The 18,698-nt window shown below is 40.9% G+C and overlaps 1 protein-coding gene across 1 annotated transcript in view; it reads left to right on the top strand.

Moving 5' to 3' along the window:
* Nucleotides 1-16,980, top strand: part of LOC138015623 (transmembrane protease serine 9-like) — a 36,277-nt gene extending 19,297 nt beyond the window's left edge. The window contains exons 6-11 of the mRNA XM_068862712.1: nucleotides 80-136; nucleotides 3,879-4,475; nucleotides 11,215-11,304; nucleotides 11,911-12,229; nucleotides 14,097-14,317; nucleotides 15,930-16,980. Coding sequence (XP_068718813.1) covers nucleotides 80-136; nucleotides 3,879-4,475; nucleotides 11,215-11,304; nucleotides 11,911-12,229; nucleotides 14,097-14,317; nucleotides 15,930-16,252 — 1,607 coding nt within the window. The 3' untranslated portion in view covers nucleotides 16,253-16,980. The remainder of the gene's footprint in view (nucleotides 1-79; nucleotides 137-3,878; nucleotides 4,476-11,214; nucleotides 11,305-11,910; nucleotides 12,230-14,096; nucleotides 14,318-15,929) is intronic.
* Nucleotides 16,981-18,698: the final 1,718 nt, after the last annotated feature.

Here is an 18,698-nt window from a genome sequence, read left to right as displayed (position 1 = left end):
TTAACTATGAGCCGACTAACCAGCTTTAACAACCTCTTTGTACAGTTCTCAAATATTCCTTTTCAATTCTCTATTTTAGGTCTCTTGGATACAACAAGCAAGCAACCAAGGGAGAATGATGAGAGCCGTGGAAACGGTAGATTGCTGTTTTCTTTCTGTATCTCTACACCCCATACCTGTGAATGATTTTAGGGGCCGGTTACATGAGCTGGGCCAGCCCTGTCAGCTGGGCTGATCGGGTTTGCCAGGATTAGTTTCAGCCTGGTATTTAAGCCTGGTTTCCATATGATCTGCAACGGTCTGCGATCGGTCTGCGACACGGTTGTAATGGTCGGGAAAGAAGAATTAGATTCAACTTTCCCGGCCATTACGACCGTACCGTGTCACAAGCCCCTTGCAGATCATTAAATACATGAGATGAGCCAGCCCGGTTTGGGCTAAATTTATAATACTTGTGAAAAAAGATAACAACAACAACAAGTAGAGAGACGTTTTTCTCGCTAAATCTTATTAAAATTCACCATTATACGATTTAAAGGAGCCTTAAAGTTTGCTATTTTATACATCCAGTGAACATTCTTCATTTAAACATAAAAAAAGAGTATTCCGTGAGCTAAAATGGAGTAAAGTGGTTAGAATTCAAATAGCTGATCCGGCTAACCTGGCTTTCCCGTTGAACGCGATTACAGGGAATAAATCTCAATGACCTACAATGACCTACAATGACCTACAATGACCTACAATGGTCTACAATGACCTACAGTGACCTACTATGAGCTACAATGAGCTTCAATGACCTACAATGAGAGCTCTACAATGATCTACAATGACATACCATGAGCTACTTAAATGACTTACGATCAAAGAGAAAGACAAAAGAGGATCAGGGTGAAAACTTTGGTGAGCGGAAGACAGCCACTGTGCGTTGTCACGCAATGCTTTTAATCCATTGCATGACATCCCAAATGACGGCAGCAATTTACGCACGTGGCCTTGGAGGCAAAAATAAACTGCAAAAAGACCCTTCGACCGTTTTCCTTTGTCTTAAAGCTAAATTGAAAATGTATAAATATCAAGGCTTTCCTTGGCAACAATAAAGTCTTAATTAGAGCAGGAAAAAATGAAGAAGATTATAACTGAGTTATTCTTTACGCAGTGTTTTGTTTGGTTCAGGGTGCATTGGAGGGTTGTCCAATACACCTGAATAGATACGAGTCGTAAAAAGGCTGTGCAGTTGCTGTCGATTCGTACAAATCGTGCCCATGTGGTACGACCCGTTGTCGAATGGAGAATTGAATCTCATTAGGGGGACTTAGAATATTTCTAACACGATGTAGGCCAAGAAACCCTTCTGCAAGTTGTCGATTCGTTCGATTCGTACGAATCGTGCCCATGTGATACGACCCGTTGTCGAATGGAGAATTGAATCTCATTAGGGGGACTTAGAATATTTCTAACACGATATAGGCCAAGAAACCCTTCTGCAAGTTGTCGATTCGTTCGATTCGTACGAATCGTGCCCATGTGATACGGCCCGTTGTCGAATGGAGAATTGAATCTCATTAGGAGGACTTAGAATATTTCTAACACGATGTAGGCCAAGAAACCCTTCTGCAAGTTGTCGATTCGTTCGATTCGTACGAATCGTGCCCATGTGATACGACCCGTTGTCGAATGGAGAATTGAATCTCATTAGGGGGACTTAGAATATTTCTAACACGATGTAGGCCAAGAACCCTTCTCCGAGTTGTCGATTCGTTCGATTCGAACGAATCGTGCCCATGTGATACGACCCGTTGTCGAATGGAGAAATGCATCTCATTAGGGGAACTTAGAATATGTCTAACACGAGTTGTCGATTCGTTCGATTGGTACGAATCGTGCCCATGTGATACGACCTGTTGTCGAATGGAGAATTGCATCTCATTAGGTGGACTTGAATAGTTGTAACACACTGTAGCTCAAGAATCCCTTCTCCGAGTTGTCGATTCGTTTGATTCGAACGATTCGTGCCCATGTGACACGACCCGTTGTCGAATGGAGAAATGCATCACATCAGGGGGACTTAAAATGTTTTTAAGACGCTGTAGGCCAAGAAACCCTTCTCCGTGTTGTCGATGCGTTCGATTCGTACGAATCGTGCCCAATTGATACGACCCGTTGTCGAATGGAGAAGTGCTTCTCATTTGCGGGACTTAGACGCATGTTCGAGTTGTCGATTCAGTCGACTTGTATCTTGTATTAAAGAAGAATTGGACGATGTTTTTCGACGGAGGCCGTGTGAGTCCCCCCGGCGCGTGCTCACAGTTACTTTGGTTAAAAAAATATTAACGTAACACGAGTTTGGATCTACGTCTTGATGGCTATCAAGCGCAAGGAATGCACTTCTGCCTTGGATGTTCAGGGCATTCGTTTCTTATTTCACAGTAACGCTTGATCGTCTGCCACAGAAAGAGCTGTGAAAGGGAAAGCATCTGGTAGGAAATTGTTTGCCCTTGAGAATGATAGCGCATAGCTTATTAAAGGAACAGCATGTTTTTGCGTAAAAACTGAACCTATTCGTATAACTGAATCCAGGTCAACATTAATTGATTTAATTTATACAAATTATGTTGACAGGGTTGCCTGTTCCGGAGTCTCTCATATTGGTATCAGCGATCATAGCCTTATTTACGTTTATAGGAAATTATCTCTCGCGTCTTTTTCAACAGGGCATTCAACCATTTCATATAGAAATTTCCTAAATTTGAATCGAGAGAGTTTTCGTAACGATACCGCTCAACAAGATTGGTTCTGTAATGGTTCTGAAGATCGAAATGGTTTGTGGACTGATTGGAAAACGTAATTTTTGAATATTGTTAATATTCATGCACCACTCTGATCTATACGTGCTAGAACCAATAAAGCAGTCCCTCGATCATTTCCCAATCTTAGAAATGCATGCGGGACCGCTGATGCTGCCAAAAGGGAAGGAATTGCATCGAATCATTCACGCGATTGGGAAAAGTACAAAACGTTGCGTAATAAAATAAACATTTAAACTTCAAGACTTCTAAAGTAACTTATTTATTCTAATGCTTTTATTCAATCTAAGGGTAATCCTCGAAAAACCAGCCCAAGTTCGCGTCACTAGTGAGAGTGTAGTCATTTTCATTCCTTTAATTGAATGAAACGTTAAATTGAGCATTTTTTAGGCTTCATAATCGACGGTGTTTTATTTCCCATACAAAGCGTCATAACGCGTTGAAATTGTCAACGGCTGTCTAGTGACGGGAGCTTGGGCTGCCCATGGAAAAACGTGAGGTTTTGATTGGTTCAGAGCGCAGAGTGGAATGTTTTCAACCGTTGTACTGCAAACAGGCAACAGTGCCCTCAGAGCTGAAAATTATCCTTTCTTTTAGCTCATTACAGGTCATTAGCTAATTTTAGCTTATAATGTATCTCATTCAGTAGGTCATCGTAGGTCATTGTAGATCATTGTAGAACACTGTAGGCCATTGTAGGCCATTGTAGCTCATTATAGGTCATTATAGGTCATTATAGGTCATTATAGGTCATTATAGGTCATTGCTGGGTATTGTAGGTCTCATTGTAGATCACTGTAGATCATTGCAGCTCATTCATTGTTTTAGTAACTACGATTGTCATCTACTTTTTGCGCGTTAGAACAGAGCAAGAGAGAAAGGAAGATAAGAAAAGCCCCTTTTCATGACTAGGGCCTATGTTGTCCTGAAAAAAACATCTCCTATGCTGCCACACACAAAAAACAAGCAAACAAACAAACGAAACGTCAACAACTTTAATCTTAACCACCCTAGCGCCTTAAGCGCATAATTCTCTTGCAGATTTTGTCGACTGTTTTTCGTTGTTGCAATCAGGTCGAACGACTAGCGGAGTACACTCTATTAACCCCGACCGTAAAGGATCATTCCATGTTTACTGTGACATGGACACCGATGGTGGAGGTTGGACCGTTTTTCAAAGAAGGAAGGATGAATATGTAGATTTCAATAGGGGATGGGACGAGTACAAAGCCGGCTTTGGTGAACTGACGGGAGAGTTTTCGTTAGGGAACGACAAAATCCACAGGTTGACGGCGGCCAGATCCAACTCTCTACGAGTGGGTATGACGACAGCGCAGGGCGTCCAAAAATTTGCGAAATATGGAGAATTCTCCATCGGCAACGAGGCAACGCAGTATAAAGTTCACGCACCATTTTCCTCGTATTCAGGAAACGTGGGACACGGATTTCTAAGTACTAACAACTGGGGGTTTTCAACAAAAGACAGATACAACGGATTATACACAAGTTACAACTGCGCGGCCAAGAAGAAGTCCTGTTGGTGGTTTCGTCAATGCGGCTATTCCAATTTTAACGGAGTATACATGGCAATCTTGCAATCATTTGACACAAAAGCCATTGCCTGGCCTCGTATATACCGACATAAAGGTCAAGCCCACAACCTAAAAGGCGGTCAGCCACAAATCAGTTTTTCCCTGCTAAAAACTGAACGTGTTCATTTAACAAAGCTTTGCTACAAATTTGGTTTAAAACATAAGCCAGCAGTCGACTTTTTAAACCAACGGTGATTGAGATTTTCACTTTGGCGAAGTAAAGGCCGCGGTGGCGTTGTGGTAAAAATCACGATTAACAGGGGTGTCCGTAAGAAACCTAAATGGAAATAAAAGCGGAAGTAAATGGCTTCTTTTCACGTCATTCGTTGTGTTCTTCAACGCACTGCTGGCCGCGAACATGATCAAATCACGGCTAGTCAATTGGGTACGTTGTTAATTGGGACGCTGTTAGGTCAGTGCATCTGCTTTTTACTTTGGCAAAACATGTCTCAGGTTGAATCCGTTTTTACCTAGGTTAAATTGCTGATCCTCAGTTTACCTCGGTTGAATATACACTCAGATGAAGTGAAGAAGCTTTTTTTTTTGAAGCCTAAATTGAACTTAAAGAAAAATTTGGGTCAGGTTAGGACTAAGTTTTGGTTATTACTCGGAATACCTGAAAGGTATCCGAGTTATAATCTCGGTAGAATTTAGTTATACGGTCCAGCAAATGGACAATATAAATTATGAGGCGGTGATTTAATTGGCTAAAAGCAATTCACCAGACCCCTTTGAGTAATACATTTGACCTCTCTTTTTGACAATGCAAGTTTCTTCAACAACAAACAAAAACAGCCGTGGTGGCGTCGATGGAGAAGATTTCTGGGAGAGAGAGGCTGGAAACAGCATTACGTTTTACAGAATTCGATGAAAATCCGAATTTATAACATACAGTGGAGCAACCAAAGCGATGGGTTCTGTGTTGGGGATTCAGAGTGACACATTTAATTTCGTACTCAAAGCTCATGTTCTACGTGATGGCAAATCCCGAAAAATCTTAAACAGACATAAAGCTGCGTTCGGTATATTCAATTTATTTCCTTTCCAACAACGTTTTCCAAATCAAACTAGCCCTATAGCTACAATACTCGTCACATTTGTTGGAACACCCATCCCCGTTTCCCCCTTCCTCCAATGTTGGTTTCCACAACTACGTACTGGTGGGTAAAGTCTGCTTACGAACCTAGAAGGCCCATCAGGCCGGCGCTTATCTCCGGTTTCTGTAGCATGAAGCGACTAGGAGCGACTAGGAGTATCCCCCCTAGATACTCCTGGCATCTCCCCCCTGGATGGGATGCCAGTCCATCGCAGGGTTACCCCCGGCATTAAATTCGCCGGTACCATTTATACACCTGGGTCGAGAGAGGCACCGTGAGAGTAAAGTGCCCAAGAACACAACACAATGTCCCCGGCCATGACAAGGGAAGACCCCCGATTCTCATTTGGTAGATTTTCTTATGAGTGTGGAATCACCCAGTCCTACCGGCAAAATACAGCATCGATTGAAGATTTTAGCTTTCAAAACTTGCTCAAATTGTATCGGTAGGTCCTGGAATTCGTCCACAGAATGGCCAGAGAGACGACTTCACTGGTGCTGTGAACCACCGTGTTTACAACAGAGCAATTTAAGCGTTCCAGTCTGCATGAAATCATCTCTCACCTCTGTCACGAGAAGACAGTTTTAAGTGATTGTTTGAAATCGAGACAACACCGGAAACTTCATCCCCTACTCTTCTCGAATAGCGTGTAGGTTCTTTAACGTCCTACAGGGAACTAATACACATGGAAGATCTTTGTGAGACGGGGCCGGTTTATAGTCCTTATCCGAGAAGACTTGAAAGTCTAACCATTTGCAGATGTAATTACAAAGGCAGCACTATCTCCTCAGTTTAAGGCCGTGAGTGTTGGTCCGGCCGGAGTCGAACTCACGACCTCCCGCATGGCAGCCCGGTGCTCAACCAACTGAGCCACCGGTGCGCGGTAATGCTAGTTAATCCACACATGTCCAATATACATGAACTGAGTCGGGTCGTCAATTGCTGTTGACGGCCCGACTCACCGGATGTCGGGTCGTGAAGTTTAAAAAGGAAGTAAGATTTACTGCCGGAAGTCGAACTGCCTGAGGTAGATTCAAATATCTCGACGGATCGTGACGATCCGATCAGGTCGTGACTACCCGTCAGTTGAAAAGTCGACCCGACTTTTGGAAATGTCAGGTGGTGAGAGAAAGAAAAACTTCGATGAACAAAGGAGGCTGTGCTGCTCAAAAATGTTGTATGCTTCGTTCTCAAAGAGTAGCGACTAAAATATCGATATACGCGTAGAAAATTATAAACATCGACCAGAACAGCATTCACAAAATGTTGGGAATGTGTGTCCGTTATACCCTGACAACATGCTGTTCAGAAACAGTAACAATGACTGACTGTAATAGCGCTCCGAAATGTTGAATGCTTCGTTCTTAAACCGTCGCGAAATGGCCGTACACTTTCTCAAAACATATAGTGACTAAAATATCGATATACGCACAGAAAATTATAAACATCGACGACAACAGCAAGCACAAATGTTTCGAATGTGTCCTTGATACCCTGACAACATGCTGTTCAGAAACAGAAATAATGACTGACTGTAATAGCGCTCCGAAATGTTGAATGCCTCGTTCTTAAAGCGTATGCATGGAAGTGTCAGGTGCTGAGAGAACGAAAAACTTCGATGAACAAAGGAGGCTGTGCTGCTCAAAAATGTTGTATGCTTCGTTCTCAAAGAGTAGCGACTAAAATATCGATATACGCGTAGAAAATTATAAACATCGACCAGAACAGCATTCACAAAATGTTGGGAATATGTGTCCGTGATACCCTGACAACATGCTGTTCAGAAACAGAAATAATGACTGACTGTAATAGCACTCCGAAATGTTGAATGCCTCGTTCTTAAAGCGTATGCATGGAAGTGTCAGGTGCTGAGAGAACGAAAAACTTCGATGAACAAAGGAGGCTTTGCTGCTCAAAAATGTTGTATGCTTTGTTCTCAAAGAGTAGCGACTAAAATATGGATATACGCATAGAAAACTATAAAAATCGACCAGAATAGCATTCACAAATGTTGCGAATGTGTCCTTAATCTCCTTATACCATGTTGTTCAGAAACAGCAATAATGATTGACTGTAATAGCGCTCCGAAATGTTGAATGCTTCGTTCTTAAAGCGTCGCGAAATCGCCGTACACTTCCTCAAAACATACAGTGACTAAAATATCGATATACGCATAGAAAACTATAAAAATCGACCAGAATAGCATTCACAAATGTTGCGAATGTGTCCTTAATATCCTTATACCATGTTATTCAGAAACAGCAATAATGACTGACTGTAATAGCGCTTCGAAATGTTGAATGCTTCGTTCTTAAAGCGTAGCAAAAATCGCAGCAAGCTTCCTAAAAGCATCAAAAAATGGTGAATGGTTCGTTCGTTCGTAGCGAAATTAATACCCAGACAACATGCTGTTCAGAAACAGGGATAATGATTGACTGTAATATCGCTCCGAATTGTTGAATACTTCGTTCTTAAACGTAGCGAAATTGCCGTACGCTTCCTCAAAACATCCAAGTGTAGCGAAAATCTCCGCAAGCTTCCTAAAAGCATCCCAAAAATGGTGTCACATGCTTTGGCGTTTTCAGTGCCCTCACCTTTACTGGGCCAAACTTTTTATCTAGGATTTTATCGAACAGTATCCTTTTTAACAAATGGGGCTATCGGACTTTTCCCGTAGCCATTTACTCCAATGTTGATTGGTTCCATTTTTGCGCAGTACTAAGCTCAGGCAAGGCAGCATTATTGGGTTTTGTGCTAAAACATTATACGGGAAAAGACGGCATAAAGGAAATATTTGCTGGCAAATAGGATTTTTATGCTTCTTCTTCCCATTGTGTAATAACTTTTGAAATAAACACATTTACACGCAAACCCCATGACTGTTTCGAATTCTTCAATTCCCAACGCAAAGTGTTACCATCCAGTTACTGATGAAATGATATATGAAATGGATCATATATCAACTGCGGATATGAAATCAAGTGGAGCTATCCTGAGCTATGATCCTCGCAGTTATGAACGCAATTTTTCAGGCTTCTTTACGCAATTGCAAAAATATGCCTATATCTACCGTTTAAATATACTAAAATACGTTTAACAATGCTATGTTTAAGTGGTTTTGAGCTATATTCTCGTTGGGTGCCCCTGATTTCATATATCATTTCATCATTGATTTATTCCTCACCGGAACATAATGGAACCCACAAATGACCAGCTCCCAACGTCAGTGGCTTCATAGCTCAGTGGGTTAGAGCATCGCACCGGTATCGCGAGGTCACGGGTTCAAACCCCGTTAAAGTCCTGAAATTTTCAGGCTTCTTTACGCAATTGCAAAAATTGCGGTCATAACTGTGAGGATCATAGCTTAACTTGAAAACAGTTACTGTTTATTAAAGAACGACAACTCCTATGATACTGCAACGAGAAACGGTGGCTGCTAACACGGAAACAAAAATGCTGGGCAAATTCTTTCCCAAAAACTACATCCTTAATTCACACAGAAGCAATGATATTTGCAAAATCATTACTTCCTATCTAAGAACAAAGTGACGATTATAGCAGCATTTTTAGCTGCTTTCAGCTTAACAAAGTCACCAGCACCAACACCGTATCCTAATGACTTGCGGTTCTATCTTTAATTTGGAAAGTAAGACTTAAAATTCTACTACCTTACTCTATCATGTACGAATTCTAAGAGTTACGTTGAAAAAACCACCTTCCACACCAGCACTCATTAAAACACATACGCTCAAAAAATGTACAACTGTAAAATGGTCTATTTAAGGACGGTGCCTGCTATTGTTATTGTGCATACGTTTTGCGCATCTCGAAATACTGGGGTTTCCTATCGGTGATGCTTACCAATGCAGTGATATTTGTGCTCGATTTAAAACTTTCCGAAGAGAGTAGATCTTAGTAAGTACTCTTTGTTAACTGATAGCCAATCATATGTCCCCATTTCCGCGTTTCATTGCGTGGGAACTCGTTCAGCGTTTTCTCGTTAATAATATAGCTGGGGGCCAGACGATCAAAAGGTCCGAAAAGACCGATAGACGAGACTTAACATGTCATGTATTCTACGATTGTGTAGACTAGACCGATTGATGTTATCTAAAAGTTTGCCATAGTTTGGTTAGTTTGAATTCATTTAAATATACGTATATATTCCTCCATCGATAAAAACCCAGCCCATCTTTGTTTTGTTTGTTTGTTTGTTTTCTTCACGATGAGCTACTCCCAGTATAAGCTCCCTCAAGCGATCTTGAAAAACAGACGCTCTTGGGGGTATAGTTGGGCATGACGAAACGGCACAATAAATGACGAGAAAAACCCTTTGTTTCGCTTTTATTTTTTTGTTTTTATTTCACAAATACTGAGCTTTGCAATCGCGAAGGCAAAAGCCAAATTGTATTCAACCAGGAGCCCATCTGGATCACAAGCAACAAGAGACCTTATCAACTCAGCTCCTAGCCGGCATTATAGGAGAAAGCTTCATATTTGCATGAGTAATATCGTCTCTAAAAAATCTGTAAGATATTGACGGTTAAGGAGGTCAAGATGTTACTTCATTATAGTCAACGAATAGAATGGTATGTGAAATGAATAATATATTGAACTGCAGATATGACATCAAGTGAAGCTATGATCCATGCAGTTATGAACGCAATTTTAGCAGGGAAGCCTGAAAAATTCAAGACTTCAACGTGGTTTGAACCCGCGACCTCACGGATACCGGTGCGACGCGCTATAAACAACTGAGATATGAGGCCAATGACGTTGGGAGCTGCTCATTTGTGGGTTCTAATGTTCCCGTGATGATTAAATCAACGAATGGATTGATATATGAAATAGATTATATATGTAACGTTAACTGGGAATCTGAAATCAAGTGAATGTATGATACTCGCAGTTAATTTCATATCCGAAGTTATGATATCATCGCAGTTATTTCATATCCGCAGCTCTCTCGTCCTGGTAAACTGCGCCATATTGCCTTTTGCGGCCTGATGTGAGCATGTGTGTGTTCTACAGTTGTTGAACAGAGTGTTCAAACAGCTTCAATACCATTCAACATACAGTTGAATCGATGTTGAACGAAGGTTTAAACCGATTTAAACTTCATTCAACATGCATTCAACAAGCTTTTCACATTTTCAACTTTATGCTTTCAACAATGCTGGACGACCTGTTCAAACGAACCGCACATTTGGTTCAACAAAGTGCACGTGTTGAATGCATGTTGAAGCAAATGCGACTGAGAACGTTTAAACGGGCCCCAGCCCTCATTGTTCTCCGGATTTAATTTCATTTCAAAGTCACCCCATAAATGCATGTTTGTGTTGAATGATTATGAAATGCCATTGTTTGGAAATCAAATATATACGAAAAGAAAAAATCTATGTGCATCTGAATAGCAACAAAAAACATAAAGATTTCAGCTGTGTTTGATCAATACCTTTAAAATTGTAGCCTTCGTAATGCAATCAAAAACCTCATTGAAAACAAAGACTGAAATTTAACATATTTCATGTTGGATTCCGGCTAAATGTTTGACCAGATTCCAACCAGCAATTTCCCAAAACAAATTTTCATCACATAGGCAATCTTTCTAACAACAGTGATGCCTTCTGTACTTGTACAGGCGTCTTTGAGCGCCTGTTAAAGGCTTCGATACGCAGAATATATATATGGGACAAGTTCTGAAAGTTTTAAACAGTCTCTAAAACCGATACCGTTTTAGCATCAGCATGAAGTCTGCTGCCCGGGTTTTCTGCCTTTTGGGCTTTGGTGCCTTGATAAGTTTCGCAAATGGTTAGTACATATTTATCGAAGAAGGATATAATTTGTATCGTTAAATTTACATTTTTTCTTAGTACTAGTGTAGGTTAGCAATACGCCATCTTCTCAGCGGATTTACTCGTTCGTCTTGTGTATCGCAAGTTCCAAATTCATTTCCGTATGACGCCACCAAAACAGTAAATATGATTGCCGGGTTAAAAGAGTTAATCGTGCTGCAAGTGCGGCACGCTATTTAGCTCATTTTTGCTGTACTCTGCATAACAATGACATGAAATCACCAAATTTGAGGTTTTGACCGTACGACTAGACAAACCTACAAATACGAATCTTTTGTTCTCTGTAGTTACTCTGAAACTGCTCGTGCCAACATATATTTACGATTCTTCGTCCACATCGTACGACGCGAAGGTGGTGGAATTAATAATCACGAAAACTTTGAGGTGAGGTGACGTTCTCGTCGATGGCGCCATCGTAAATCTTTAATCCCCGGTTGTTACTGATCAGTTACCTTTTCCTTCTGCTGCATCAAGAACCAGGAAAAATAAAGGTTATATAGGACAAAGTGGAAGTAAATCCTCGAAGTACTAAACCATTGACATGACTTCTTCGGATTTGCAGGTTGTATGGACAAAAGAAAAGAATGTTCCTATTGGGCTGGGAAAGGTTACTGCAAAGGAAATTATGAAAAATACATGACGGCTAATTGTTGTAAAGCATGTAGTGGAAGCAGCAGCAGCGGGTCCGAGGAATGTGGCTACAAACCGAGCGCGCGCATTGTCGGCGGTACCGAGGCGCCCCAAGGAGCATGGCCTTGGCAAGCACAGATCAGATCATCTTCTGGTTTCCCGTTCTGTGGTGGTACGTTGGTTCATCCACGATGGGTGGTCACTGCAGCGCATTGCACTAAAAGTAAATCAACCAGAAGTATTCGAGTAAGGTGAGTGATAACACATTCGTATGGCACTAGAACCTTCAGAGACTCAAAAATTTGTTTATCCCCACAGTTTGAAGTTTTGCCATTCTAAAAAAAAATGGGTAGGTGACAAAAGATCATTGTCAGTCGACTTTCTTTTAATAATAATAATAATAATAATATACATTCTAGGGGCGCTTAAACACGGCCGGTCTCAGTGCTCTAACATAAGTATTACAGAAATAATAGAATTATAAAAATATTGTACACTAAAATAAGCTAATATCTACAATGTGAGCTAAAAGAAAGAACCTAAATTGTTAAATAAAAATGTCTTCACTGACAGTGATTCAATGTTTCTGATTGTGGCAGGCAGACCATTCCTTAGTCCATACTTATCTAAACGAAACCGAAAATTTCATGACCCAACGACGCTCACTTCTATAAAAATGAAGGAGATGATCAGTTTAAGATTTTTGAAATCTTAACCCGAAAAGAAGACAATTGTGGTACTGTTTTAAGCTTTCATTTTTTAATCACTAAGTGATAAGGGACACGCTTCTAAAGGAAAAATAACTAGAAGACCCAATATTTCTTTAATGTACGGCACTTTTCTCAAATAATCTCTTTCATATAAATTTTCAAAGATCGACATAGGCCGTGTTTTCATGAGCGGTTTTTCGGGTCGCTTAGCGAGTGCCAACCGAAAATTCTGTGAAAACAGTTCCTTTCCCAACTCGCTTATTAAAGTTAAGCGAGTCCGTAAATTTGAATAGAATTCCCATTAAATTTAACCCACCAAATCAGCTTAAGCTAGTTGGCAATTACTTTCGGCCAATGAGGAATCGCTTTCGGTTATTCAAATCGGAAATACAAAAGGCGTGCTATTTTTATTATTTATATTTTTGCATTGGTACGTGCCCTCTCCTCATTTAATCTTACCCATGAAACCCTGTATCATTTTAAAGTCGCTTCACGAAGTCTGCAAAACAAACCACTTTCAGGAATGATAAGCGAGACAACGGCCGTTGTGATGAAACACGGCCATAAAGATGTATTAAAAAAGATCAATGCTTTCTTCCGTCGTTCACCTTACAACCATAAAAGATACATTGAAAGATAAAAAGAAATATCTTCCACTGGAAAAGTGTTTGATTCCCGGAGAAGATGTTTGGGCCCGCCGACCACGAGAAATACAGCTGGTATGATTTCGGGGATAGCCTGTTCCAGGCTGCCAGATGCAGTAGTCGGGAAACGAAAACAACTGCGTTGGAAAAGCGAGAGGGGGCTTGGGTCGAGGCAAGGCGGGGCCCAAGCCCCCACTCATTTGTCGCACGCATTTTTTTCCTCTTTCCCTACTACCTGGGGGCCTGGAACAGGCTACTTGGGGGAAGCCTTTCATATACCGGACCAAAATGGCGGAGGACAAAAGAACCATTGTTATTCTGATTAAGCCTTGTTGATTAGGTATTGTTATGTTCACTTTGTTCTTTTGTTTTATGGACGTTAATTATTCCGAATCCGGTATATGAAAGACAAGCCTAACTTCGTGCAGATAGAGCCATTGCTTTCGCTCATTTTTTTCCTATTGTTTTCTACCGTTATCCTACTGACCCGGTTTTCTCAAAGCATGGTTAGCGGTAACCACCATTAAATACCATGTAGACCTATAAGATTTGATACCTCTTAACCAACGGTTAGCGCTAATCAGGCTTCGAGTAACCGGCCCCTGGTCCACGTCGTGTTTTAAGTTTCCTCATTTGAAAATAAAACCTAATATTTTGGGGCATAGTTCATTAAATTAAGGCAGTCATTAAAAAAATCAAAACAATCGTGAAATCACTCTCGCCACTCAAACTGAAAATTAAAATGTACGTGTCCAAATTCGCAGACTAGGAGCACACTACCGGACGAGCAGTGTAGGAACTGAGCAAGACTTCGAAGTGGAAAGAATAATCAATCACCATAGCTACCAAAGGCCTTACGGAATGGCGAACGACATCTCCCTATTGAAACTGTCGAGTTCCGCTCAACTGAACAAAGCTGTCAACTTAGCTTGTTTGCCCCAGCCAAGTGGAAGCTTAGCAGATGGAAAGATGTGCTGGGTAACAGGTAAAATCGGCAAAAATAAGATTAGAATTGACTCAAATTAAAAAATATCAGTGGACCGAAAGGTTCTTCGGATGATCAAGATATCAGACGAAGCGATATTTATTTGACAAAGCGAAAATAGTTTGCCAAATATCTATCCTGTGTAGAATGTCGACGGTTCTATTTTACCGAGTATTAGTTACTTAACTAAGAACTTGAAGTACAGAGTAATTTTCCATCTTCAGAACGAGGAGATTTTCAAGTAGGGGAGGGGTAATGGAGGGGTAATGTTGGTTAGCTGTTTTGAGCACTGCCAGTGTTAGCGCAGTGGTGTAACGCGAGTTTGCTCCCCAAATTTGGCGTCATATTGAGTTTGTTGGTTCTCTCAGTACTCTGCTCCTTTTTCCCGGTGTAATCCGGTTTTCCCCTCTCCTCAAAAACCAACATCTGATTCTATTTGAATTTATTTATATGTGCAACGTCCCCAGTTAGTGCTCCAGCGCTAAAGAACTTGACACTTAAATAAAGTTCATTGCATTCAGCCCTGCATTGTCAGTGACGAAAAGCGGCTCTGGTTTATTGCCACGGTGGCTATTCGGGATTTTCATTTAAGCAAGGAGGAAGGCATTGAAAATAACATTTAAAAGTGCCAGTTTCTGTATATGTGCAACAAACGATTTGTTTGGAGTTTTTCAACAATAAAAAGAGCACCAAGCATTAGAAAATGATGGTATATGGGAGCCACTCTTATTAGTGAATCTGAAGTCATAGTCGCTGGTTGAGTCTTTAAGATTCTTCACAGTACGGATAGTTAACAATAGGAAGTAACGAAGTCGGCTCACTACTGCTTATTACTTAACATCAGTGGATACTTTGTTTTCATTTGTGTCAATTTACCATCATAACATGGGAGCCCAATATCAAAGATATATGCTGTAAACTAGCAGGAGTATATGGCCGCCATGTTGGACCCAAGTACTCCTAACTTGAGCCCACTATATGGTCACGTGATACTGGTCACATTGGCGTACATGGAGGGAGGACGTACGGACGTACGGACGTACGGACGGACGGTTGCATAATGACGTCCTAGCTAAAACCAAAATTTCTAGCAAAGATGGGTTACCATATTTTCCTAACCATGGTGCTCCGCGCTTGCGCCTTCGGCACGTGGAGTTCCGCTAAGACGGCGGCGGCGCTTGCACGGGGCTTAAGCAAAGACATCGACTACGGCAACGACAGAGCCACAAAGCAAGAATATTATTGGTCAAAAAAGGGAACATAATCGTGCTGCATTTGCTGCACGTGTAGCACTCATCTCATTGCATTTATTTGCAGTACTCCACGGAACAACAACGTGAAATAATCAAATTTTAGGTTTTGACTTGATCAAGAATGAGCCATTCATTTTCTATTTTTACTTTCAATTAAACCGTTTGTACCTATCCAGTTACAAGATAGTTCGCTCGCACTGTTCAAGGTGAACAAGACGGAATAATGTGAAGTACTTGCGATAGCGCTAAGTTGAATTTTGGAGTGACCTTTTCGTTGACGTCGCCGTTGTCTTTGTTTAAACTCCCTGTCGGAGCCTCACATATGCATTGCTTCTTTTATTCCCTTGTATTTTGTACAGGATTTGGGAGATTATCTTCAGGTGGCTCTTCACCGAAGGTTCTTATGCAAGTCTTGGTTCCAGTTGTGTCCCAATCCACTTGCAAAGGCTCCTATGGATCCTCTATCCACGACTCCATGATCTGCGCAGGCTTAAAAGAAGGTGGAAAGGATTCCTGCCAGGGAGATTCCGGGGGTCCCATGGTCTGTGAAACTGGGGGAAGATTCTACCTTGAGGGCGTGGTCTCCTGGGGACATGGATGCGCTGCCCCTGGGAAATATGGAGTCTATGCCAGAGTGCGTTATTTGAAGCAATGGATTGATAGTATAATGAGTCAATATTAAAAAGAAAGAAATAAAGACAAAGAAGGCACAAAAATGTGCATGTAAAACCTTTTTTTTTTTTACGTTTAGCCTCCCTTATTAACTTCCATACTGGTTTGGTATTCTAATGAACAAAATCTCTAAGCAGAAACTTTTACAGTCGGGCTTCTGATTATTTTATTCAACCTTTGCGTGAACCCAGAAAATTCAGCTGAGTTCACTTGAGCGGAGGGGCAGTGGTGTGAGCACTTGCCTCCCACCAATGCGGGCCGGGTTCGATTCCTAGACTCGGCATCACATGTGGGTTTTGTTTGTTGGCTCTCTACTCTGCTTCGAGTCTGAGGTTTCTTCAGTGAGAATACAATAGCTACAGTACAGTAAAATTCAGTACCTACTATAGTAATAAAAATACTCTTTTACAAGGTTACCGTGTGGGAGCGTAAACCTCATTTTCATAAAATCGATTCATTCGTTTTTTTTAAAGATCTAACTGATTCGATGGTACGTAAAGGTTGGGTAAGCTTTTCCATTGCTAAAACTTGTAGTTGGTATTTGGTTTGGGCAAATTAAGCTTCATTTCTAAATTCCTGACATTATATTTTGTTGTGCGAATTGAAAACAGGTTGTCGTTTTCTTTCGCTCACCTTTCGTTTCTGTTCAGAGCTTCTAAAGACATGCCAAAAATTGCAATACAGAGAAAAAAGCAGCTGTAAGCAAATTAAAAATAAACACACTCAGCTTTAAGTTTATATCCCTTCGATGCTTGACTTGAATAACTGCGTAGCCACCAGCTTGGTCGACCACAGCTATCATCATATGTCAAACTGATTGAAACCAGCGGAAAATGCAGAAAGATAACATTTTCCAAACCGTTTTCCACCTGAACATGAAAAGCGTTGACTGTGTAAGAACTATAGTTGACGTAGTATGGCCGTTCAGCCGCGTCGAGACACAGAAAGCGCGAAAAAAATTAAGCCTCGCTTATGTTTAGGTGAGTTAATCTGGGCTGAGCCTGCAATCCAATCGAAAACAGTACCTGGACAGCAGTCAACTTTAAAAAAAACTGCTGATTTTGGAGAGCTCTAAGCTTGAGCTTGCTTTGACAGGTGTCAATTGACATGGATGTCCAATATCAAAGATGTATGCTGTAAACTAGCATGATACTGGTCACAATGGCATACATGGACGGGTGGACGTACGTACGTACGGTCGATGACATCATGGCTATAAAACCAAAATTTCTCCCATCGATGGGTTACCATATTTTCTTAACTATGGTGCTCCGCGCGCTCCCCTATAAGTGAAACTGTTTGGCTATTTCAGTCGTATTCGTGATAGTTTACTCTCCAATTTTAATTTCTGCGACTCTCTTTAATTTTTCAGGCTTTCGGAAGTATAAATCGTTTATTAAGTTCCAGGTTACTTTGGGATTTTGCTTGTTACGATCTAGATTATCATTAAAATATTTTCGCTAAGCTTTTCTAATGTCATTGTTAGTATGGTTTCGGGCGCGTTTGTACCGTTCCTAGGATAAGGCATCATTAGTCGAAGCCGTTTTACTTTTTAATAGATCTCTCTTACTGATTTTATGCCTCAAATTGTCTGTTATCCACGGGGACTTTTTACTAACCCGCTCGAATTTGCCTAAGCGGTGCATGTGTCTTGATACACTCCATCAGACAATCTTTCCATCCTTTCCACATGTCACTGGGATTGCTATAGTGGCTACCGGGCATAATCTGTCAGGTAATGGCTAATGAAAAAATCAGCAAAAATCTACGGCCAGTTTTTTGGCAATTTCATGAAATTAAATTGTACGGAAGGAGCCATTACGCCGGGGTCGAACAGCCTGCATTCAAGTTAAATCTATTTTGAAGTGTTAAGTACTCACAAAGGCATTCAAATTCACTTTTCAGGTACGTACTTGATTTTACTATAGAATGACACCGCGCTCTGCGTTATACGTTGAATTACATTTATAAAATCGGACTAAATTTGTCCAACATTGAGGGTGCGCAGCAATTGTCAAAGTAGCTCAAATAGTCGTATTCGTCAGCGTCGTACCATGGAAACAAGTACGGTGACCCCACTTTTTTTTTTCATTTTTATCATCTCCTTGACATGTTACAACAGTGTGCGAAATTATCCGAAATCTATGACAAGTTCTATTTCTAGGGAATCACATTAAAATTAATTTCTGTGCTGTGTCCTCATTTAGTTAGTGCCCAAGCACTGAATACAGTTGACACTTAAAGTTAATTCTTCTTGTTCTTCTTCTTCTTCTTGTTCTTCTTCTTCTTCTTCTTCTTCTTCTTGTACTTCTTCTTCTTCTTCTTCTTCTTCTTCTTCTTCTTCTTCTCCTTCTTCTGCTTCTTGTACTTCCTCTTCTTCTTCTTCTTCGTTTACTTCTTCTTCTTCTTCTTCTTTTGCTTCTTATTCTTCTTCTGCTTCTTGTACTTCTTCTTCT

The sequence above is a fragment of the Montipora capricornis genome, chromosome 1, assembly GCF_036669925.1.
Source record: "Montipora capricornis isolate CH-2021 chromosome 1, ASM3666992v2, whole genome shotgun sequence".
Lineage (NCBI taxonomy): Eukaryota > Metazoa > Cnidaria > Anthozoa > Scleractinia > Acroporidae > Montipora > Montipora capricornis.
The sequence above is the reverse complement of the archived record's forward strand: the minus strand, read 5'-3'. Positions and strand labels throughout refer to the sequence as shown.